Source organism: Eulemur rufifrons, chromosome 19 (assembly GCF_041146395.1).
Source record: "Eulemur rufifrons isolate Redbay chromosome 19, OSU_ERuf_1, whole genome shotgun sequence".
Classification (NCBI taxonomy): Eukaryota; Metazoa; Chordata; class Mammalia; order Primates; family Lemuridae; genus Eulemur; species Eulemur rufifrons.
In genome coordinates, this window is record NC_091001.1 from 80,892,770 (window position 1) to 80,918,475 (window position 25,706).

The following is a 25,706-nucleotide window of genomic DNA, read 5'->3' on the forward strand; positions in this document are numbered from 1 at the left end:
TGTGTTTATAAAGTCTTTTTCACGCCCTTTTTTCAAGATTATTTGTCCCATTGTATGTAATTACCTGTGATCAATAAAGCTAGAATACACAGGCTTTTAAAAGGTTAAATGAAGTATTTCTATGGTGCTGAACATTGTCTTAGTCTTTAAAGGAAGCATACAAAGATCCCTTTGGAGAAGTGGAGGAGGAGCTTCTTTTAAGCACACACAATTCTGTTTTCCCAAATGTTTCCCATTCTCCTGTCAGTTTTGTCTTTCATGGGTCATTCAATACACACACTCCTCTGGATGACTCTTTTAAACTATTGCATGTCAATCAAAGAAAAGTAGATAGGAGATGAGGAAGTAAACTTGCTTTCTTTGAAATTGGGTAGACTGTCCCTATTGACAGATAACATTGTATGTATTTATCATGTGTAACATGATGTTTTGAGGTGCATATACATTGTGGAATGGTTAAATCTAGCTAATCAACAAGTGCAGTACCTCACAGTTACCATTTTTGTGGTGGGAACACTGGACATCCACTCTCTTTGCATTTTTCAAGAATATAATATATCCTCATAATTCTAATCACCCTGCACCCATAAAGCTTTTTTTTTTTTCTTTTTTTTTTTTTGTGTGTCTTTCATTTTCTAGCAGCATTTTGTATTTTGGCAATAGTAAAGGGGCAGAAAAGGATATGAGTGATGATCACTAAGCAAAAAAAAAAAAGACTTCAGTAAGAATACTGCACTAGAAAACCACTTGGGAATAAACAAAGTTTAGAATGGGATATGTAGAGTGAAATTTTTTGCTCTAGGAGCTGTAGTCCACAGTGTTTTATCTGGAAGGACTTTTTAAAAAAATAATTCTGAGATAATTTTAGGGCTTCAGGGTAAAATAAAACACAGCAGTTTGATGAGCAATTCTTAAGAAGTTTGTGGTAGAGTAATAATAAAAATGCGGATTCTGACGTCAAAAAAGCTGACTAGCATAAATGATCATTTATGTTTCTTTTTTAAAATCTCATAAATTTTAGTAAAAATATAATGGCTCAAACAGTATTTCCTTGAATTCATAAGAGACTGTTTATACAATTCAAGCAATTTGCCCAAAAATTCAGAGTTGGAAAACTTCTATTTAAAAATGGAGCAGTCCATTTTTCCTGGCTTCAAGTCCTTGGGGATTATTAGCACAGTCAGTCCAGGGCCTCTCACCTCTTGCACTGGTGACTGCCGGTAGGGTGCTGTGTCACACCTCAGCTTTCAGCAAATCTAAATGGAGCTTCTTGAAGACCTGGAATACATATGACTTTTTCTATGCTTTCAACACCTAGCACAACGTGCACAGTGTCTGGTACATAATAGTTGCTTAGAAAACGTTTTTAGAATGGCAGAATGAATGCCTCTGCTTTAATGTCAAAGACATTATTGTGGAGGCAGTATGGAATTTTCTTTAGTATTTGCTCCCCCAAATATAACTTACAGAAATTTCTCTTACATATGTAGCTGCTAGAGGAATTTAAAAAGTATATTTTAACTCTATGTTATCTTGGACCTTTTTCCTTATATGGTGTTTTGGTGAAATAGTTGGTCTATAGTGTGTTTTTTAATGGCCTCATAATAGTTCACTCTGTGATTGTTCCATAATTTATTTGTATCAGTCCCCTTTGGATGGATTTCTAGATTGTATACATAGAAACACACCCTTTTGCACATGTGTCCTGCTGTTTCCTTAGAATAAATTATTATATATGAAGGTGCTGCATAAAATCATATATACATTTCTTAGGACTATTGTGAGGATTCAATTAGATGCTATTATAAAGCCTTACAACAACACCTGACAATAAAATTTCAAGTTTTTGATAATAGGTTATTGTTGTTTTCATCACCTCAATCTTCCCACTTGACTTTGAGCCCCTAAATAAAGTGACTGCATCAGTTAAAAAAAGTCAGAGATCCCACCTCAAAGTGGCTTGAATGATAAGGATATTTATTATTCTTTATTAAACAGTAAAGAAATTTTGTTACAAGAAGCCCAGAGGAGGGGTGAGTCCAGAACTAGTTAATTCAGAAGCTCAAGAGTATCATGAAGACCCAGTCTTTCAATGTCTTCCACCTGCCATCCTCAGTGAGTCAGCTTTTCCTCAGGCTAGTCCCATCGCATGATATCGTGTTTAGCCAGGTTCCTGGAGTCATACTTGAATCAAAGGAAGAAAAGGCCGGCTATTTATAAGGGTCTCTATTTAAGAGCTTTGAATTCTTTTTTCTGAAGTGCCTGGCGTATTTTACCCTCACATTTCATTTGCCATAATTGAATATATGGAATGGGACTACCATGATTAGCTTAGACTATTGTTTTTCATACCTTTTGATCATGACACACTAGAAAATACATTTTACATCATGACCAGGGCACCCATTACACATATATTTGAGTATATGTATATGTCTCTTTTTATAATTAAACATAATTCAAAATAAATGTTTCTCAGAACAATACAACCAATCATGAAGTTAAATGCTATTTTATTTATATTCAAATATAAGTTTTTAAATACCCAAATACAATAATTAGAAAAGAATTAATTTAATGTATAGATATAGGATGTTCATGAATTTTTTCTAGTCCAGAATACATAAGGACAGTGCTGTGAGCATATATGATTTAGTGTTGAGCCTGTTTTTTTAAATTTTATTTGAGTCAAGATTGAAAATACTTTTTCGCACAAATAGGTCATTGTGAGTGGTAAAATAATCTTAATAATAATTGATTCAAACAAGATTCATCAATGAATTCTACACTCAATAGGAGAGGATTACACAAATGCATGAATACCAGGATTTGAGGATTGCAGGGAACCATCTTAGAAGCTGCCTACCACAGAGTATGAAAAGATAAGACAACTAAATGCAATGTGTGATTGTGGATTGAATTCTGGATTGGAAAGAAAATGCCATAAAGTAGAATTCGACAATTGATGGAATTTGAGTATGGGCTATATGTTAGATAGTATTATTACAGCAATAAGTTTCCTAATTTTAATAATCATACATAAGACAATGTTTTTGTGACTTGGAAATACACACTGAGGTATTTATGTGAGGGAAGGCAATAGGACAGCTTTTGGAACTACTTTCGCATGTTTTTTCTAAACTTAGAATTATTTTAAAATAAAAAGTTAAAAATGTCAAGAGATTGTTTTCAACTAAAAAAATGTGAGTCTGATTCTTAAGTTCATACATACTGAATACATTATGTCTATGTCATGGTGTATAATCCTTTTAATATGCTGTTGGATTTGGTTTCCCAGTATTTTGTTAAGAGTTTTTGCACCAATATTCATAAGAGATTAGTCTGTAGGGTTTTTTCCTTGTGGTATCTTTGTCTAGCTTTGATATCAGGGTAATGCTGGCCTCATAGAATGAGTTAGGAAATGTTGCCTCCTTTTTAGTTTTTGGAAGACTTTGAAAAGGATTGGTGTTAATTCTTTTTGACATGTTTAGTAGGATTCACCAATGAAACTATGTGTTTCTGAACTTTGTTGTGAGATTTTTGATTACTGATTGAATCTCTTTACTTGTAAAGGGTCTGTTCAGATTTTCTATTTCTTCTTGAGTCAGTTTTGGCAATTTTGGTGTCCCTAGAAATTTTTCCATTTTTTATTCCTTTACAGTCTATCTAGTTTAACTTATATTGAACAATAATGCATTTTTGCATTGTGTGAATATATCTGATTTAGTTTTATATGAAGTTACATTTAAACCATATAAACTAAATCCTCAATAAAACTGCCTTGCCTTGCATATCCGACCTAAAATGTACTTATCATGATAATGTTTTGAGCATTCCAGTTCCATATCCATATCCATACTTGGTATTTTCCATCTTTTTCATTTAAGCCATTCTGGTAGGGGAGTTTAAGTGGTTTTGTTTGTTTGTTTAATTTTGAAATTTTTTGTTTGTTTTGTTTTTTAGAGACAGGGCCTTACTCTCTTACCCAGGCTGGAGTGCAGTGACCCAGTCATAGCTCACTGCAGCCTTGAACTCTTGGGCTCAAGAGATCCTCTCACCTCAGCCTTCTGAGTAGCTGGGACTATAGGCACCCATCACCACACCCATCTACTTTTTAAAAATTTTTTTGTAGAGACAAGGTCTCACTATATTGCCCAGCCTGGTCCCAAACTCCTGGCCTCAAACAATCCTCCAACCTCGGCCTGCAAAGTGCTGGGATTACAGGAGTGAGTCACCACCCCCAGCCTTAATTTTGAAGTTTTTAGGTTGTCATCTACAAGAACTTACCAACAATACATCTGGGGACTGTCACTTACTGTTTTGCATATTTTTGCGTATTTGTAAACCCATTTATTAAATCAAGTTTATTTTAAAGTCTTATAATTATTCTTTTCTATTTAAAATGGAGTCTATTTAAATTGGAGTCACCATTTTCTCTTAATTTTGTCACTATTAAAACTTCCAAAGCTGGTAGTTGAGCTTGCCTCTATAGGTTTTATTTCACTATTATTTTTTTCTTCTAAGTATAAAATTATTCATTTTAAGGGCAGCTTGTACTTTAACTGACTCTGTTAAAATATTACAATTGCTGAGAATTTGAAAAATGTTATACTCAGCGTTCTTTCTGAAAAATACACTGAAAGTTTGTAACTAAACTTGATTGAAAGAATAGCACTTTGCCAGTAAATGATTAACTTCGCACATACTTTGCTTCGTAATTCGGTAAAGCTACTCTTTAACCTCTCCATCAGTCAGTGGTTAAATTGACCATCATGTGTCAGAAGATCAAATGGGATATTAGTGAACCAAATACCTATTCCTGACCAATTAATGTTATACTCTTTTCACATGATAGTCGCAGTTGGCTGCTTTGTTTTTTGTACTATTCATTGCATGTTAAGGGTATCTGCAATATGCCATATGCGGTCTGTGCTATTTCTTTCTTGATTTTTTTTAATGCTTGCAGCAAGCCATCAAATTAATTTTATGGCCCACTACTTTGTCACAACCCACTGTATGAAAAACACGGGTTTTAACTAGTCAATATTGTCTGCTAGAGGTGGCACCAGCTTCCCCAACCATATGGCCTTACAGAAGTGGGGTAAATGCAGGAAACACAGTCAGGCTTCTGTTTGAAAGGAGCAAAAAGGGTTGAAAGCTGGAGGTAGGATAGGCAATCAAGATTGTCTGCTACAGAGACCGTAGCTTACTCATTTAGCTATCCTAACCATCTGGTGTGCTTTGCAGTACTAGATAGACTTGTTTGCCCTTACTCATATGGCTCCCAACTATTACTCTTCCTTTTTCCAATTTGATTATAGTTTTGTCTTTTTCCTCTGATATTTTTTCTTGTTGCTATCATTGTGCTTCTTTTACATTGTCATCCTATCTTCTACCCTCTCATTTTTAAAAGATTCCCTTTGATTTTGCTGCTTCTCATCTACTTAGACAAAGAAAACACTATGTAGCTCCTTGAAAGCTGTGGCTCAAGAGTAATCAGGTTCACAGTAAGGTCTCACATTTCACTTTATGATCTTTTTCATGATTGTGTTTGTTTATTAGATTTTTAAAATTAGATCCAAAATTTTTAGCTGTGGCCTGGATAGTTACCAGCTTAGCTATCACTGAAATATAGAAGTACTCCCAGAACAAAAACTTCTGTTGTCATTAAATAATAATGTAATCACAATACTTGGGGACTCTATGATATTGTCTTGCTTGTTTCCTTGAGATATTTTGGAAAAGAGAAGTATGCTGACCCACAGTTTCATAACAGGGAACTAGAGGATCATTAATTTTAGAATTATGAGTAACAACAAGCGTATTCATTGTTTTAACCTGGCTTCAGTTAGTCAACAAATATTTACTTGTAAATACTTCATTTCATCAATTGAAAAATGAACATTTCCTCACACTTTCACATGACTGAAATCAGGATGCAGCTTACAATAGATGGTGTCCTACACTTGTTGTTGGCCCTGTGGTAAATCATGATGTATTAATCATTTCTGTGTGAACTTGGTTGTTAATCCTGGAGACATGACTGAACTGCAAACCCCTCACTGTTTTAGTTAGCAAACCATTGAACAATAAACCATTTAAAGACCTTTCAGTTAGGAATAGGAGTTTTGTTACTATCCAAAATCTCTTCTGTTGATACCTTCTGTTAAGATTAATACAGGGCTACTATCATCAGAGCTTGTAAGAATGGACATCTGAAGCTTGAAAGAAAATCCCAGAGACAATAGAGGATTGCTCTTTTAAGACATGCCACATTACCAAGGGTCTTGATAGCATGAAGATCACGCTGTAAAGAACACCTTGACACCTGTGACTTTGAGTATAAAAGTGATTCAGAAGAGTGAAACACTAAATGTGAAGAAGTTTTAGGAACACCTTAGCCAGTTTAGATTGCTTATTTTTTTTATTTATACATGATATGTTATTTTTAGAATTTCTAAATGAGTCTAAAGAGTTCTTTCAATATTTAAAAATTAAATAACTTTAAGCAATAAGAAAGCATATGTCATGGTTTCGTTGACAGTGTATTTTCTATCTTAGTGGTATGTAAAATAATGGGGCTTCATATGAACCATACTATCTTCAATTTGATGAAACATAAGAGTTTGATTTACTGTCTAACTTATTGAATATTACTGTACTGCTTCCTATGTTTTCTTCTCTTAAGAACTAAGGAACAGAATATATATGCAAGTGAAGTTAACACTACAAGGCAATGCATGAATGATAGAGGACCAGTATGTCTCAAATTGTGGTCTGGCAGCCACAGTATTACCTGGAAACCTGTTAGAATACAAATTTTCAGGCCTCACCCAGACCTACTCAATCAGAAATCTGGATGTGGGGCCCATCAGACTGTGTTTTAACAAGCCCTACAGGTGATTTTAACAGAAGCTAAAGTTTGAGAACCACTGCTCTAGGCAAAATTTCAGACAAGGGAAAAATACTGTTGCTGTTACATTCAAGTCAGGTGTATGAGTAGCTTAAAGATTAAAAAAAAAAAACAGATTCCTTGAGTTTGGCTCAATTACATCTGCTAACAGTGTCTTTAAAAGGAATGAAGAAATTTACCCTGGTGTGTATTAGCCAACTACCAGGAATACAGGCAGAGTAATGGAATAGTCCAAGAACTGTATCTCCATCACTTTTGATTGATATTTGATCTTTGTCTTTTCAGCATGATGTATCCCAGACTTTACTCAAGGCAACACTGGACAGCGTTGTAGAAGAATGTGTCAGCTTTGTGGGAGTGGATATTAACATCTGTTCAGAAGTTTTGTTAAGGTGAGTCAAGAAGTCTGCAGCTGAAGATCACAGAATCTAACCCAAACTCAGCTAAAACAAGGGGACATATGTGTATAAAGTTGTCAAGTACAAAAAAATCTGTGGGTTTATACATTGCATTAGATAATCAGTCAGAGGGGAAGACATCATTTAAGAAAAGAATTGTAGCAATTCACATTATCATTTTTAATATTGCAAGTCTAAAGTGAAGAGCATATGGTAACCATTGAGTGCATTAGTGTCGCTAATAGAATTTAAATAAGGCTAACATGGAAAATAGCTGTTTCCCACCACATGAGAGTAGATATTTTTCACTAGTTCAGTCTCTTGCTTGCATCTGTCAAAGCTAGCAGTAACCAAAAAATAAATTCTGAGAGTTCAAGGTATGGTTACCATATTTTTACACTAATTCCACAAGTCACCTGTCAAAATTTCCATCATACTATGATCGCATCTTGTATACACTTTTTCCCCCTGTGGTTATAGAAGAGGTGCTTTTTTTGTTCATAGTTTTGCATTTATTATACAAGTCTGCTGATACAGCATGAAATTCCCTGATCTGGACATTTTTCACTGTGAAACAGGTATCGTGGAAAATATCCCTTACGTTTTAAGGTGTTGTTTTTTTACCACAGCTACAAACGTTTCATAATTCCATATATGGAATGTAGTAATAAAATTAAGATTCTCTGAATTTTTTAATCAACCCCAAGCAAACTACTTAATTATATAGATTTCATATTTTTATATTAATCATGACATTCAAGGATAAGTATTCTTCTGTAATTCAACTCCTATAGAACAGGCTGACCAAAAAAAATGGGGGATAGTACAACTCAATTGTAGCTATTGTAACTTCTGCTGATTCACTTTCCAAGCTAACCAGAAATAGGCACAATTATTACTTGATTCAGAAATACAAGGAATGTGAATAGGATAGAAAATACTATGAGGAACAGTTCTTTTTCTTGCATCAGCATTAACCAGTTTACCAACATCTTTATGATAGCTACTGTTTTGCCATTATTTGTCATTCTATTGTCCATCTTTCCTCTTGGACAACTCTTTCCTCTTTGTCCTTTTTATTTAATTCCTTTTTGGATTAATTTAGGCATATGACAATATGTCATTACAATTGTTTTTATGATCCAAATGTTTTATATCATTGTCTTTTCAGATGAGATATTTAATCATTTATTATTTTTTTTAGGCATATTGCAGGACTTAATGCAAACAGGGCCAAAAATATTATTGAATGGAGAGAGCAAAACGGGCCCTTTATCAACCGAGAACAGCTGAAGAAAGTGAAAGGGCTGGGTCCAAAATCCTTCCAACAGTGTGCTGGCTTTATCAGAATCAACCAGGATTATATCCGAACGTTTTGCAGGTGATTCTTAAAGTGTACACTTTTGGTTCTGTTGTCAACCTCCTCTCTTGTTATTGTTACCCAGGCTTCTACTGACTGGCATAAATTCTAGGTGTCTGTTATTCAGGGCTTCATTCAATAAGTGCTGAGTGTCTGTTCTTTGCAAGGCGCTGGGAATATAGCCCGGAACAAGTCAGCAAGTTCCCCATTCCTACAGAGTTATATTTTAATGTGTGAAATGGACAATAAACAAACTAGTAAAATAAGTAGTTTCAGATGGTAATAAGTGCTATAAAAATTAAAACAGGGATACATGACACTGTCTTGGGGAGCGGTACAACTTCTTAGGATGAGTTATTTATTGAAGAGTTATTTGAGCAGAGTTTTGAATGAAATGAGGGAGCTAGCCACACAGGGATCCGAAGGAAAGCATTCCAGGCAAAGCAAACACTAAGTGAGCAAAGTCCTAGGCAGGGCCAACTTTGGTGTGTTCAAGAAATGAGGTGAAGGCCAGCACAGTTGGAGCACAGCAAGTGGGAAGAAGTGGTATGAGGTGAGGTGACGAAGGTGACTTCACAGCAACCACTTCATACTGACATAGCTGTTCCCTTAGCATAGATGGGCTTCCCTACTCCCTCTTCATTGAAAATTGACCAAAGCATTAATTATCACTAGTTTAGATTAAAAGCTAAATTTTTACTTTCTAATCCTCATAGCACATAGGTCTCTCTGTTCGCCCAGAGAAAGCTAAAAACTTAGGACTCTTCCCTATCTTCCTCTCTTCAATTCTGTCTACTTCCCATGATGAGGTGACCTGAGATTTTAGTTTCAGACTGTTCTTTTTATATGTATTTTTTTTACATTATTCATGAGCAGTTTTTTAACTTAATAAGTTTCTATGATTTCTGTGCTTATCACTGTTTCTTATAGCCCGCGTTATCATTTTTCTTGAATTCATTGTTTTTACTGGAGTTTATCCTTAATAAATTCTTTTTAGAGAGGATGTATTATTTATACGAAAGTTCTTAACATGTCTGGAAATGATTTAATTTTCCCTCCTACTTGAATGCTAGTTTGGCTAGGTATATGATTTTAAATACAAAATCATTTTCTCTCAGAACTTTTTAGACATTGTTGCACTATGTTCTAACATCTGATGTTTGCCAATGAGAAATCTGATACTAGTCTGTTTCCAGATCCCTTTCAAAGTAATGTTTTATTTTTCTCTCTTGAAAGCCTTCTGGGATTTTTAAAATTATTTATTTTCTAAAGTTTCACCATAATATGTCAAGTATGAGTCTTTTTCTATTTATCCTATGCTACACTCAGTAGGTTCTTTTAAGAACTTGTGTTTTTCTTTAGCTCTGAGAAATCTTCTTATTTCATTTCCCTTCATTTTTCTCTGTTCTCTATTGAATGCCAATTATACAACTGAATCAGTTAAGAATGTTTTTGGCTTTAAGTAACAGAAAACCCTATTAGCAGTGGTTTAAACAAGTAGGTAGTAATTTCTATGAAGTGAAAAGTCAGACTCTGGTTGCTGTTTTTTGTATATTTGTATGGCAGAGAAATAAGTACATTTTTAATTAAAGACACTTTTCTGCCCAATCTCCCCTTTTTTAAATTTGTTTTTTTTTTCCTGGTTATAAATGGCTACAGTAGTCAGCAAACTGAGTCTTCAGGCCAAATTCAAGGAGTTGTGACATCTTCAGCAGGTGTTGAGGTCACAAATGAGAAGCAGGGCAGAAAGAAGAGCAAAACTACAATGAATGTTTTACTGAAGCCAAATCCTTTGGACCAAACTTGTATTCATCCAGAATCATATGACATAGCAATGAGGTAAGTCTGCAGCCCATGTGGGAATTCTCCATACCCAGAGTGAGTTCTTTATGGCAAATGGCCTTTGTTTTGACATAATGGAAACTGAAAAATATGACCGTGTTTAACGTGACAACATTTTTCAGAAGTTCCGCATTGCTGAGTTATGTGGCACATTATTTTATTTCAGTGAGGAATGAAACCATTATTCCTGGAGCAGTGTCAAACTAATAAACCCTGGTACTAATGGTGAAGTGTGTGTAATGGAAATTGCGTGGCACTCTCCTTTGTTTGTTTTGGAAATTAACAAGACACAATTGACCAGCACCTGGCATAAAACTTGTGCTTTTCTGAAGATAAAGCTCTTTTGAAAGTAAACAGCCAACGCAGTTTTCCTAAGAAATGTTGTCCTGTTTGATAATTATGGAGCCTAAGAAATGATGTACTTTTAGTGAGCACACATTAACACAGAATGAATGATATCGGAGAGGATTTTGAATACAAGGGAAGTTTAATGTGAGGCATTAAAAGAAAAAAATTTTTTAATAGCACATTTAATTAGTTTTAAAATTTTTTAATTAGTTCGAAAACAGTGACTTGCTACATAACCAGATTTTCTGAAGGTTCTTACTGAATTTTATGACAGTGGATTAAAAATAGTGAATATGTTAACTTTCATTGAACCTAAAATGAGATTTTTCACTTGTTTTGAAATCATTTATATTTGATTTTCATAAATGTCATCGGTTTGCTTTCTTTTAAAAATGTTTAAAATTAAAAAGACTATTGCACATTATACAGAACTTAGAAAATAGAAGAAAGAAATAAAAAAAAATAACATCAAAACATCAGTTCCTGGTTTTCCCAAAAAATTTTATTATGAAGAAAATTTAACCATACAGAAAAATTGAAAAAAAAATTAGTGACTTCCTGTATATCACATCTAGATTTTATCATTGACATTTAACTATATCTGTTTTTCTACATATCTATCCATCTATTTGTCCATCAATCCATCTTATTTTTTGATGCATTTCAAATAAGTCTGCAAACATCAATACACTTTACACCAAGTACTCTAGCATGCATATAATTTAACTATAGTTTTATCATTCTTTATAGTTTTTTTTACTTTTGAGGTAAAATTCACATATAATTAAATTTTAAATGTACATTAGCTGAATTATGACAGATATCTATACCTGTGCAACCTAAACCTCCGTCAAGATAAAGAACGTTGCTATCATCGAAAACGTTCCCCTATACCTCTTCTACCAATCGCTGCCCCAACCTGCCACAAGTAACTGCCTATTCTAATTTTTTTCTACCAAGGATTAGTTTGCTGCTGCTAGAACTTCATATAAATGATACCATACAGTTGTACTCTTTTGTGTAAGGCCTCTTTCAGTATATTTAGAGATTTATCCATGTTATAACAAGTTACCAGTAGCTTGTGTGTTTTTATTGCTGAGTATATTCCATTGAATGAATATACCACAGTTATCTATTCTGTTAATGGAAGCTAAGAGATATAGGAAGAAACAAACCATTTTTCATATTCTCTACCTTCAGTACAACATAGAACACTTCTGTGACCTCTGGTCACCAAAATATTTGGGGATTTCTCCCCAGCAACAATCGGTCACTTCTGTAGCTGATTCCTCAATAGACACCACCTGAATGTCCTTTAATTTAATTCAATTCTGACATTCCTATCAACTGGAGAAACGTCAGATCCCCCAGGTTGAGGGCCCAGACCCACAAAACTTCCCCCCTCCCTACCATACCAGGTGCCAGTTGCAAGCATAGGTTGTGACCTCTGCTTCTGAGAAACCTGCTATAAATTGGGGTTCCCAAGATACCCTCCTTAGTTACATTAATTTGCCGGTTTACAGATGTTAGGGAAACAGTTTACTTACATTTACCTGTTTATTATAAAGGATATTACCAAAGATACAGATGAACAGCCAGTTGGAAAAGATACACTCCCTGGGTATGCCACCCTCTAGGAACCTCCAAGTGTTCGCTGTGTGGAAGCTCATCAAAACCCAGTCCTTGAGTTGATTGCATCATTGGCCATTAGTGATCAATTCAACCTTCAGCCCCACTCTCCTCTCCCATTTGATCACATGGCTGGTTTTTTGGGTGACCAGCCCCTCTTCTGAAGCTGTCTAGGGGGCCCCAGCTTTCAGTCATCTCATTAGCAAAAGACACTCATCACTCTGGAGATTACAGGGGTTTTAGGAGCTTTTTGGAAGACTAAATTTATATTTCCCACTACCGCATGAACCTTAGCTATTTCTAGTTTTTGGCTATTCTGAGTAAAACTGCTATGAACATTCTCATATATATTTTTGTTGCCATTGACATGTTTGGAAAACTACCTATGAGCGGAATTGCTGAGTCATAGGGTAGACGAAAATTCTTAGAAACTTTGGTTATACCATTTTATTAACACATTTTACACTTCCACCTTGACAGTTCTGGTTACTTCACATCTTTGTCATTTTATATTAGTCTTTTTGATTTTAGCCATTGTATTGTGTGTAGTAGTATCTCTTTGTGGTTTTAATTTGCATTTACCTGAAAATATTGAGCATTTTCTCGTGTTTGTTAGCCATTTGTATATCTTCCTTTGTGACATATCTGTTCATATCATTTGGTCATTTTCTAATTGAGTTGTTTGCCTTTTTATTATTGAGTTTGGGGAGTATTTTATATATTCTGCATATATAAAAATGTCCTGACTTACCTCTTTATTTTTTTAGGAAAAATTGATGTCTTAATATTTATTGAGTGTTTTGGTCCATGAACTTATTATATCTCTCCATTTATTTAGGTTTTCTTTCATTTCTCTAATCATTTTTTTTCAGTGTTTAGTGTATAGGTCTTATATGTGTTTTATTAAATGTATTATATGTTTTTTCAATAGTATTGTAAATGGAATTTTAAAAATTTGAAGCTTATTCTTTGCTAATTTGTGAAAATACAATTGATTTTGTATTATAACCTTGGGTCTTGCAAACTCGCTAAATTTACTTACTATTTCTAGTAGGTATTTATAGATTCTTTAAGTTTTCCTATATAAGCAATTATGTTATCAGGAAATATATTAAAGCTTTACTTCTTCTGTTTTAATCTTCATGCTTTTCATTTCTTTCTCTTTCTCTTTTTTCTTTTCCATTACATTGGCCAGGACCTTCAATACAGTGATGAATAGGAATGGCAAAAGTAGGCATCTTATTTTGTACTCAACCTTGGGACATGATTCCCATTTTTTTCATATCAAAAAATATTGTGATCTCATAGTGATTCTATTTTTAGTGTTGTTTGAGAAGATGCATATGTACAGATGGATTCACAGATTTCTTGCAATAACTCTGATGTCTCCATGAGAACTAAATTATTATTTTGTTCTGTGGAACCCAATATCTTTTTTAATGTACATTTTGGTTAGTTTCCATAATGTAGTAGTAATATGGTTTATAAGTTTTTCAATTCTTTTCGATTTGCTTTCTATTGTTAAGCACTATTTTTAAAATTTTTACATATCCTCCTTGTTAAAAGGCTAGATAATATTTCATCAAGTGATTGAACTGTAATTTAGTAATAGTAGTACTAGTAATGGTTCCTTATAATGGATTCCTAGAAGTGGAATTACTCTGCCAAAGGGTTTGAAATTTTTTGTGGTTCTTGTCATACTCACTTATAAAGCCATCAGCAGTATTAAAGCTTGAAAAATCTTTAGTTTCTCCTGTTAGATAGGACTTTTCTGCCACTTTTCATATGTGCCAATTTCTGCATGTGAAACATAAATGGCCCCCTAGTGACTTCACTTTGCTTCCTTTGGGAGTAGCCTTGTCCCTCACAAGCAAGGTACTCGTAGAGTATTTCATAGGAGATTTCTTCTGTATGCAGTTTGACATCTGACCTTTAAAACCTGAAGATAAAATTGGTAATTTATCTAAGTAAACTTGCCATCCCCATTGTCCAGTTTCGAACTATGATAATTATTTCTGGCTTACAAGTACACTTCTTCTAGACATCTCTCAACATAGGTAGTTCATATTCTCGTATAGCGTCACAGAAGTGTCTTCCTAGGGGAGGAAAAAAGCCCATTAAGGATGTGATTAGGTCATATCAGTTTGACTTCAGTTCTGTAAAATTAAGTTCCATTGCTTGAAGCTCTGACTCAGGGGCGGGGGCGGGGGGGGCGGGTATGGGCAATATACATAACCTAAACTTTTGTACCCCCATAATAAGCTGAAATAAAAAAAAAAGTTCCATTGCAATATATTTCATTTTTTGTTATATCAGAAAACTAGTAGGAAAGTATTAATATATGGCTTTAATATCACCCTACTATAATATTACCCACAGAAATACACCAAAATATGAAATGAATCTTTTAACTTTTGTATTCCTGGTACTCGCTCATATTTGTATTTTCAAGACTGAGATCATGATATTTTGAAGCCTGAATTAGTTATTTAGTGATTTAGAGTTGGTCAATTTTTTTTTTACTATTTTTATTATTTATATTATTTTTTAAAAGTCTTATTTATATAGGGGTTCTCTATATATTATAGTTCCCTGTCTTATGGGCTGAAATTTTTTTCTAGTTGGTTTACCTTTTATATCTGCTTATAATGTTATATTTTTGAAATATGAATGTTTAATTTTTATGAAATAAAATCTATTATTCTTTTATTTTTTATTATTATTTTTTTTAGATTCTTTTTTTTTTTTTAATTTCATCTTATTGTTATGGGGGATACAGAATTGCAGGTTACATACGTTGCCCATGTACCACCTTTCCCCCCAAGTCAGAGCTCCAGGAGTGTCTGTTCCCCAGGTAGTGCGCGTTGCACCCATCATGTAGGTATATATCCCTCCCTTCCCCACCCCCCCTTCCCGAGTCAGCACCTTCAAGCGTTACCATTCCCCAAACGGTGCGCAATGCACTCATTGTCTAGGCATGCCCCCATCCCCTCCCCCACCCCCCACCTCAGTCTGATATCCGATTGGTGTCGTTCCCAGATGTGTATTTAGGTGATATTCAGGGAAACCAATTTTCTAGTGAGTACATGTGATGCTTGTTTTTCCATTCTTGGGATACTTCACTTAATATAATGGGTTCCAACTCTCTCCAGGAGAACCATAGAGATGTTATATCTTCATTATTCCTTATAGCTGAGTAATATTCCATGGTATACATATACCACAGCTTACTAATCCAATCATGTATTGATGGGCATTTGGGTTGTTTCCACATCTTTGCTATTGTGAATTGTGCTGCTATAAACATTCGGGTACATGTGTCTTTGTTACAGAATGACCTTTTTTCCTTTGGGTATATGCCTAATAATGGGCTTGCTGGGTCAAATGGCAGGTCTACTTGAATCTGTTTAAGATACCTCCATAATGCTTTCCACAGGGGTTGCACTAGTTTGCAGTCCCACCAGCAGTGTATTAGTGTTCCTGTCTCTCCATACCCACGCCAACATGTGTTGTTTTGGGTTTTTTTGATAAAGGCCATTCTCATTGGGGTTAAGTGATATCTCATTGTGAAAACCTATTATTCTTTTGATTGTTTTTATCCAAGATCTTAAGATTCCTGATCTCTTAAGATCAATTCAACGCTCCTCATGTTTTTTCTATTTGTGGTTCCAATGTTTATGAATTTTATTGGTGATGATTTTATTTATGACTTAGAATTTACAGAGTACTGTGGTAGGGCCTGAAGAACATAAAGATGAATAGAGGTGATTTATGCTGTCATGGAGTCTACCAAAGTAGTAAAGATAAAACTCATATTCCCAGATATCATAATAGTGGTCAATAATTAGTACTCTTTGTGAAGCACAAAGTTTGCTCCCAGTAGAAAGAGCTCATTTCCAGATAGGACGATCTTGTAAGGTTTCATACAGGAGGTTACATTCGGGCTAGGTTTTTAGAATTTTAGTCACTAGAAAGAGGTGTTTTAAAGGCTAGAGACAGAAAAATATAGGTCAGGCCAGTTTGAGGAATAGTTAATAGTCCAGTAAAAACAATAAACATCCGTTGAATACTTCCTTATTACCAGGTATATTAGAAGGATCATCTTGTTTAAACCTCATAGCAACCTTGTGATATTGCTACTATTATTATTCACAGTTCTTTAGGTACACAGGGCCTCAGATAGGATAAGTAAATTATCCAAGATAACCCACCTGGTAGAACCAAGATTTGAACCTGATCTGTGTCGCCTCAAAGCCTGAGCCCTGAACTAGGTTACAGTTAAAAAGCTAGCTTGAAGCCAGATTTGAATGTAATCATAATGATCTTTCTGATTAAGGGTATTTTACCCTTAAAGACAGTATGTATTGTTTCATACAGAAAATAATAGCACTTGTGTAATATGTGCTTCTTAGGAAAAAACAAAACTGAGTATCTGGAATATGCTGGCTTTGAGTATTATTCTCTGTCATCACATGGTTGAAATTGGACTCTGCCCTTCCGCTTAAGAATGCATTACTTCCTCCAATAAATGAAATTTTGCCTATTTATTTTATTAAGAGATCTGTAGGAAATGGATTCTTCACTAAAGTGTGTAGAATTTTGCTGTTCTGCTGCAGATATGGTGTTTCCTGAATATTGCACTAAAAAGAATTCCCTTCCATTATGTTTTTTAGAATGAGGCACATGCATTTCAAAGGAAGCAGCTTAATAGTGACTACATTTGCTATCTTCTCATCTCAGGAGAGAAACGGGTATAGAGCAGGAGTAGCATGTTCATCCTAGAGCCAGACAGGTTTTTAAGTGAGGGGTGGGGGTAGAATGTCACTTAATAGAGATATGGTAAGAGAACATATAGAAGACATAAAGGGAACCTGAGATTAAGAATATTACTCTACAGAATTGCTACAGATAGATTTTACTTCAATAGTTCTTTGAAGCCATTTTATTCTAAATCCCTTTTACTTGTTTCAGGATCTATCACACTCACCTGGTGACTTCACTTCATACCTCACTGAAAAAAATCACAACTACGTTACATTCCCCTTCTTCAGATTGTCTCCATATTTTCACTCTTTCTGGCCCATCTTCCCTAAGCTGATTCTCGATTTCTTGATTCTGTTCTAAAAGTAAGGGGGAAAGTGGCAGCTAAATGAATAAGGTCTTTCAACTTTATAAAGTTTTATGACTGTCTCTTGTATCTTTAATGTCTTCTCCACTTTTTTCTATTGTTTTAGCCCACAGACTTATGATTGCTGGGGCTCCCCATTCCCCACTTCCTAAAAGCTAAAAGCAGCGACCACCTTTTACCTCACTTTCCCCATGAACTTCTAATCTAACCCATTGCACCTTCTTTTCATTGCCAAACTTATTAGTAAGTTACCTGCCTCTAATTTTTTCTGCCTACCTTCTCTCAGTCCCTTACAGAATTGGCTTTCATCCTTACCCCTCTTCTGAAATTACCCTCTCAACTGATGGCATCCTGACTGTCAAAACCAGTGACCTCTTTCCATCCTTAAATCTTTTACCCATTCTGCACATTTGACATCAACTTACTGACCTTCCTATGACTTTTGTTTTCATATTCTATCTTCTCTTGTTTCTCTTTTTCCTCAGGCCTTCTAGATATTCAAGTTTTTGAGCTTCACCTCCTTTTCCTCGTGCTCTACGTGTTCCCTTGGATGATTGCATCTTATCACCTACTTCATATAATTCCAATCCTATATCTTAACATCTCTAGTCCAGGCCTTTCTCTGAGGATCTAGCTCAACCTTCTCATTTATCTTCAAGAGATTTTCTCATGAGTATCTTAGCAACTCAAACTCAATATATCAAAAACTGAACCTTGTGCCCTACTTTCTCTCCCTTTACAATTCCATCTTCTCCTCTGATCAGTCCTCCTCACAAGCCTCACACAAAAAGAAGGTAAACTAGTAAACAAAAAGGCTTGGTCTTCCTCTCTTTTCCCATAGTGAATGGCTAATGGCACTACTATCTTTCTATTAACCTAGTCTAGAACTGACAGAACCATTCATTCATTTATTCATTAAACAAATGTCTTTTGAGTGCCTGCTTGTATTCCAAGTACTGTTATGCAATCTTGAAATACATTCAAAGATCCCTACTCTGAAAGAGACAGACAGTATACAACCAGCATAATAAATGAATTACACAGTATGATAAAGTGCTGTGAGAAACAGGAAAAGAGCGGAGTAGTGGGACCAGAATTGCCAGAGTTGTGGGTAGGGCTTGTAAATTTAAGTAGTCATTGTAGTCCTCATTGACATGGTGATATTTGAGACAAGTCTTGACAGAGGAAAGGAGTTAGCTGTGCAGATATCTGGAGAAAGAGTTCCAGGAAAAGGAACCAGACAATGTGAAGGTCCTAATGTGGGAACAGGCCTGGCATATTCAAGGAATAGCAAGGTGACCACTGTGTCCAGAGCTGAGTGAACAAGGAAGAGACAAGTAGAAGATTAGGTCAAAAGGGCATTGGGAGGGCATTACAGGGACACAGACTTAATTCTGAGTGAAATCAGGAGCCATGGTTGTGTTTGAGCTGAAGAGTGACATGATCTGATTTACATGTGAAAAGGATCTCCTTGTGAGAGGTAAGAAGGGGAAGTGGCAGAAGCAGGGAGACCAGTTAGACTAATTATAGTAATTCAAGGGAAAATGAGGATGATAGCAGAAGTGGTGAGAAGCATTCAGGTTCTGGGTATATTTTGAAAGTAGAGCCAATAGGATTTGCTGACAGATTGTATGAAAGGCATGCAGGACAGTAACTGTGGTTATGAATGACAGAAATAATATGAATACCAGAGACACTGTGGAGAAGGCAGTGGAAACTCACTGTATTGGAAAGGGGGTAGAAAAGGGAGAAGTTAGTGAACTAAACAATGCTCACTTCCCAAGTGATCTCTTGTAGTCTCCTGACCTTAAGGACTGTCATAAGCACGTGACTCCTAAATGTGCTCCCTTAGCCCAAACCACTCTTCCAAACTTCAGGAGCATATATTAATATCTAATTGCCTGCTCCACATTTCAAATGTAATATGCCTAAAACTGAACCCCAGGTCTTTCCCCCAAATCTTATTCCAACTATGGTTATTCTCAGATGATTTCAATTCATCCTTTCCGTTTCTTAGCCCAAAAGCCTTAAAGTCATCTTTGATCTTATGAGATATCCTTATCTGGAAATGACCTCTTTCTCTTTGAACAACCTTTGTGCCTTACAAAGGGCACTTACTAATTATTGACCTCTAAAGTATGGTGAGTATAAGTTTCATCCTACCTACTTTGGTAGGCTCCTTGAAAACATAAGTCACCTCTATTCATTTTTATATTTTTCAGGGCCTACCACAATGCTCTGCACATTCTAAGTGATGAATAAAATCATCACCAACAAAATTCCTAAATATCAAAATCCTAAAGAATACAAAAAATTAGGGGGAACATTGAACTGATCTTAGAGATCAGGGATTTTAAGAGTAGACCCATCTTGCATAAAAGCCGGAAAAAACAATAACAAGTTAAATTTTTTTTAATTAAAAGGTTTCTTTTGATGTACCTCAGTACTCCACTTTACCCAACTTATTCATAATAGGCTTAGATCTGCGGTTCCCAACCCTCAGGCCACAGACTGGTATGCAGACCTGTATTGATCAGTGGCCTGTTAGGAACCAGGCCACACAGCAGGAGGTGAGCAGCAGATGAGAAAGCAAAGCTTCATCTATATTTATAGCCGCTCCCCATCGCTTGCATCACTGCATAATCTCCACCTCCTGTCAGATCAGCAGAGACATTAGATTCTCATAGGAGCACGAACCCTGCTGTAAACAGTACATGTGAGGGACCTAGGTTGTGTGCTCCTTATGAGTATCTATTGCCCGATGATCTGAGGTGGAGCTGAGGTGGTGATGCTAGCGCCGGGGAGTGGCTGCAAATACAGATTATCATTAGCAGAGAGGTTTGACTGAACAATAAATGTAATGCACTTGAATCATCCAAACACCATCCCCCACAGCCACCCTGGTCCATGGAAAAATTGTCTTCCATGAAACCAGTCCCTGGTGCCAGAAAGGTTAGGGACCACTGGCTAAAATGGTCAAAAAGAGGTATGACACAATAGCATATTGTAGTTAAAGTAAAGCTGTGAGCCTCTCCAATCGTCCTAGCCTCTGTAAAAAAAATATTGCATCTGAAAATTTGGCACCAAATTTGCTAGGCTAGTGGCAATTAAATTTAAGATTAATTTATAATTGTAAACTGTGAGCTCCAGTAGGGTGGGTACTGTAAGAATCTGATCTACCTCTCTATCCCCAGCACGTAACCAAGACTGATATGGCAATATTTGTTTAATGAAAGAATCAATGATAGATATAGAGAATGAAATATGACTACATAGCAGAACATCAAGGAAAGGGAATTACTCAGAAATTGATAACTTTAATAGAACAAAATAAAATGTTTAGCTTTAGTTCAATTCACATATTTTTTCTATGTTTTGTAAACAAAACTGTTGGTAGAACCTCTAGATCACCCTTTCCTAGCATTGCCTTTCCTACATGTTGAGTAAGTACTTCTTTCGGAATCCCTTATGGATTGAAAGGATTTTAGGACTTTCCCAAACTGAATCCCATTTGCCTTCACAGAGCATTATATCCAGGGCCCTGGCCATCCCAGATTTTATAGACTGGAAAAGCAGAGAAAGACCATGAAAGAAGATTTCTTACCATTTTCTGTCATCATCCAGAAATTGTCACAACGTCTCCATGTATGATTTCATTGTATTGGGTACTGTAAGCCATGAGTAAAATTGCTGCTATATTATGAATCGAATGAGGCCCAGAAACAGCCTATTTGTAAATACCATCCACCCGCTGCCATGCCTCCTCTGTCTTTGTCCTACCATTTTGGTTTATCCAGAGAGCCAAGGCAAGTATCAGATTTCCCCCTTTTCTTGAATAAGGTGCCAGGAGGTAGTGCTTTGTGCTGCAGATTACGCTGATTTGTGCGTGTCACAGTGAGACTTGGCACTCTCCCAAAGAATTTGCTGCATTAAGAATTTGATTCACTCCAGATAGTTAAGCTTGAAAGTTGTTGTGCTCTTGATTTAACTTGAAAAATGCCAGGAAATTTAACGTCAAGACTGTCACTCGGCACTCATTTTGATAAAGCATTAGGTAGTATTTGTTATTTCCATTTTTGCCATTAGGGAGAAATTTTAAAAGACTAGTCTCTAGAAGTAGTTAACAGCCTATGTTGCAGGAGTGTGACATGTAGCGCCATCTGAATGAACCAGGTAAATGTATATCGAGGGCTGATGTATATCTATGGCTGTGCTGTAATATTAGTGCTGTGCTATTACCTGTATTTCTGCTGATATGCCTATTTCTGACCCTGACAATCAATGTTGAAAAGTATGTTTCAGAGAGTACACAGCCATGAATTTAAAATTCAGGTCTAGGACAGGAATAATCACATAACCTAGCAATATATTTACCTGGGGAGGGGAGAAACTTCGGTACAACAGCCAGGCAATGTTTACTTTACTAAAAACAAGTCAGGTTTTAAAACTTTTAAACACCAAAAGTAGAATTAACCCAACAGATACACAAGAATATCCTGATGAGATAAATGGATCCTAACTAGTGCATTTGAGCCAAAAGTAGTTGGGGTAGGGTGAGGCCCTTTTGAGGTTCTGCCTTGCCCCCTGCCTTAGAGCTAAAACAAGTCAAGCCAGAGAGTGAAGAATGGCGAAGACTGAAGACCCTTACTGGGTGGGTGCAGCTCAGTCTCTCTCCCTTTCCTGTTCAAGGATTACCATCTTTGAGAATTGCCTTCAGAGGTTTTATCACCTTCTCTCAAACCTTAGCTTGCTGCTCAGCAAAGAAGTCTTCTAGCTAATAAGCAGCTGTAATGCAGGGAGTTTAAATTGTTTTTGTTTTAAAAACAGCAACAGTAGACCCACGACACGACATTCACAGATTTGATGTTCATGTTTTGACTGTGAACAAACAGAAGATCCATGACTTGTGATTTGTAATTCTTCTGAGGGGTGTGTCTAGCCTACTGAATATGTCTAGCACACCTCCCCAAATCTAAAATTCACCACAGGTTTGTTGTACTTTGGCATGCCAACTAACTCCCGCAATGATAAAAACATGTTTCTTTGTGGGAAACTTGCCTGAAAAGAAATCCAACTGCAAATGCAGTGCAATAAAGACGATTAGGTAAACAGACCTAAGAGATTATTTGCAAATTTGAAAGAGCTCGAAGTTTTCTGGACTTGCCTTATAAGAATTGGCAGCATTTGAACATGAAGATTAAATCAGAATCGTTTCTGGCTTTTGATAAGTGATAACTTAGAATGTGTATCAATTAGTTGTCCCATATTAATTTCTAATAGCACTATGGTTAAACAATATTAGATTGCCTTTTCATAAAGAGACATAGCATCATTAAAGAGAGGCCAAACCTAAAATATAAAAATGTTAAATGGACAGATTACTATGTTGCCCAGGCTAGACTCAAACTCCTGGGCTCAAGCAATCTTCCACCTCAGCCTTCCGAGTAGCTGGGCCTCCAGGCATGCACCACCACACTTGGCTTTGTTTTTTTCTTGTTAGTAGTTAAAACCTAAACATCTTAACCATAGTTCCCAGGGAGGAACATTCATCATATTTTCAAAAGTGCCCTCACAAAGGAGAAAAATGATGGAAGAGAATTCATCTGCCTGAGAATTACATGATCAGACTAGGGGGTTCCTAGAAATTGATTGTTATATCTAATGTAATGTTCCAAGAGACAGCCCAGATGATGTTTCTGGCAAAGCTGGTAGAGGGAACTAGGAAGTTCAAGAACCTGAGACTGTACATAATTTTCCCCTCATTCAGTCTGGAGGCAGTGCAGTGTCAGACTACCTGGGTTCAGATCATGGCTACTTGACCTGGGAATGTTACTTAACTTCCCTGTACCTCAGTTTTCTTGTCTGGTAAGTGGGGATAATAATAGTACCTTTCTCATAGAATTACGTGAGTTAATATATGTAGAATACTTAGCACCTGGACAGAGTAAGCTAGTGTTGCTATAATTATTAATACTGTTATTTTTGTTGTAATTGAGGAGGAGCTGTCAACCTGAGCCATGAAAGAACGGGGGGATTACAAGGAAAAACATTGTTGTTTTACCATGTGATCTGGATGTAATTTGGGCATTTAGCATTGTTAATCAATATGAATACTGGGTCTTGGGACTGGAGAAACCACTGGTTTCTCTTCTGGGTATCTGGAGCAACCTGTCAGTACCCAGTGGTGGAGGAATGAGAGAGCGTTGCTAGCCAGCCATGAAGCTGTGCTTGCTTCAGTCTCTTCCATCTCCAAAGTATTTGTCTGCTCTTCTTCTTTTCTTCTCTTTGTCAAGTTTAGACCACTCAGTCTGGAGCCTGAACTCAGTAGCATATTGATTTAGTCTCCTGTTATCTCCCTCCTCCCCTTCCTGCCCTCAATCTAGCTATGGATTTTAACCTTAGCTGGTCTTCTGATTCTCAATGTCACCATAAGCAAGTTACTTTGACCTCAGTTGCAGATTCTTTAAATGGAATAACAATATCTCTGCCCATTAAGAGGACAACCATGGATTTATTGAAATGGCAGATGTTAAGCATTTTCAAATTTTTTCAAAGGAACATTCCTTGACAGGACAGCATTCATAGTAATAAATTATTACTGTTTCCCAAAGAAGAAAGTCCTTTACCTCTAATACATGGGCTTTATCCTGTAATGGTGCCAAAGCTGTTTAATTTCAGCTCTTCCATTACAATCCTGTATGTTTTTGAATACTACTTTTTTATTTGTCCTCCTCTTTCAAATATTCACAGGCACTAATCCACGTTATGGCTTTACAGGCAGTAAATTAAATTATATTAATTCTAAACACAGTGTTTTTAAGCTATAGAGAGTCTGCAGCCTTTGAAACCACTAACTTAATTTTGTGCAACTCTTATTCAGTAACTCAAAAAGAGCCAAAGTCTTTTTCTTTTGAATTTGGTTTAAAAAGTAATAATAAATTGCTCCCAGGCAGTGGTCCTGGGTGCCAAATTTTATCAGAGATCTAAATCTTCTGTCTGCATTGAAAATCCCCCAAAGTAAAGGGGTGAAAGTGCTAATGAAGATGTGTTCTATCATAACTTTTACCTGAGCTGCTGCAACTTTGTGGTTTCAGTTGTGTGACTTTGGGCAGGTCACTTAATTTCTTTGAGGTTTGGTTCCCTTATTTGTAAATCTACATCCACAATAAATTTTTGAGAGAATTAAATGAAATCATCTTTACTAGGCAATTTCAAAATATTTATTTATCTGCACATAAAATCCTGCTTCTAAAAGAACAGATAAAAATGGAAGACCATTTCAATTATGCTGTCGTTACTTAAAATTAGATTCATTCAAGGCAAAGTCTCTGTTATTTTTCATATGAGTCTTCCTCCATGGTAAAGAAATGTTTCTTGAATAAAGCTGAGTATACTTTTCTAAATTAATTTTAATTGGCTTTAGCATTTTGTCATATTCCTTTGAAGAGCCTTGATTTTAGCAAATCTTTATCATGGAGGAGTGTTTAAAACAATTAGACTCACTGGAAAGAGAAAGATCAAACTGGTAATACTGAGTTGTTGATTTTTTTTTTTTTTTTTTTTTCCTGTTTCTCTTTTTGGGGGCCTAGTGGTTTGCTACTTTTTAAAATGTGAGAAAACCGATTTTTTATGTCCCTTATAAATTTGTTTCTAAGACAATTCCTAAAACAGTTTAGACATCTTTAGAGCAATAATTGCAATATTTCAATATATGATACCTTTCTATTTTTATATATTCCTACTCATTTGGATGATACATTTGTTTTTTTAATTATAGTTTAAATTATATGTTAATTACACAGTATATAATACAAAGCAAGTGGTTGTGAAATAGGAAAAGCTACATAAAAATAATCAGTGCTACTTATTGGTTATTATTTCAGTGATCCTAGATACTTTGATGTAACCATATGATCATTGTCTTCAACTGTTTCTAAAAAGATCATCCTAAATCATAAACTTTTAGAAAATTTCCATGTAAGGACATTTTAACTGGCACTTTTTTTTTTACAAAGTTAATTCCCTATACTAAATTGCTAAAGAATACAAATTTTAAAATAAAGCAGGCTTCTAAGGGTATGTTTTCCT

At 35.6% G+C, this 25,706-nt stretch overlaps 1 protein-coding gene across 1 annotated transcript in view; it reads left to right on the forward strand.

The window, feature by feature from the left end:
• Positions 1-25,706, forward strand: part of SRBD1 (S1 RNA binding domain 1) — a 197,631-nt gene that overhangs the window by 161,966 nt on the left and 9,959 nt on the right. Inside the window, exons 17-19 of the mRNA XM_069494081.1 lie at positions 7,199-7,305; positions 8,516-8,692; positions 10,334-10,510. Coding sequence (XP_069350182.1) covers positions 7,199-7,305; positions 8,516-8,692; positions 10,334-10,510 — 461 coding nt within the window. The remainder of the gene's footprint in view (positions 1-7,198; positions 7,306-8,515; positions 8,693-10,333; positions 10,511-25,706) is intronic.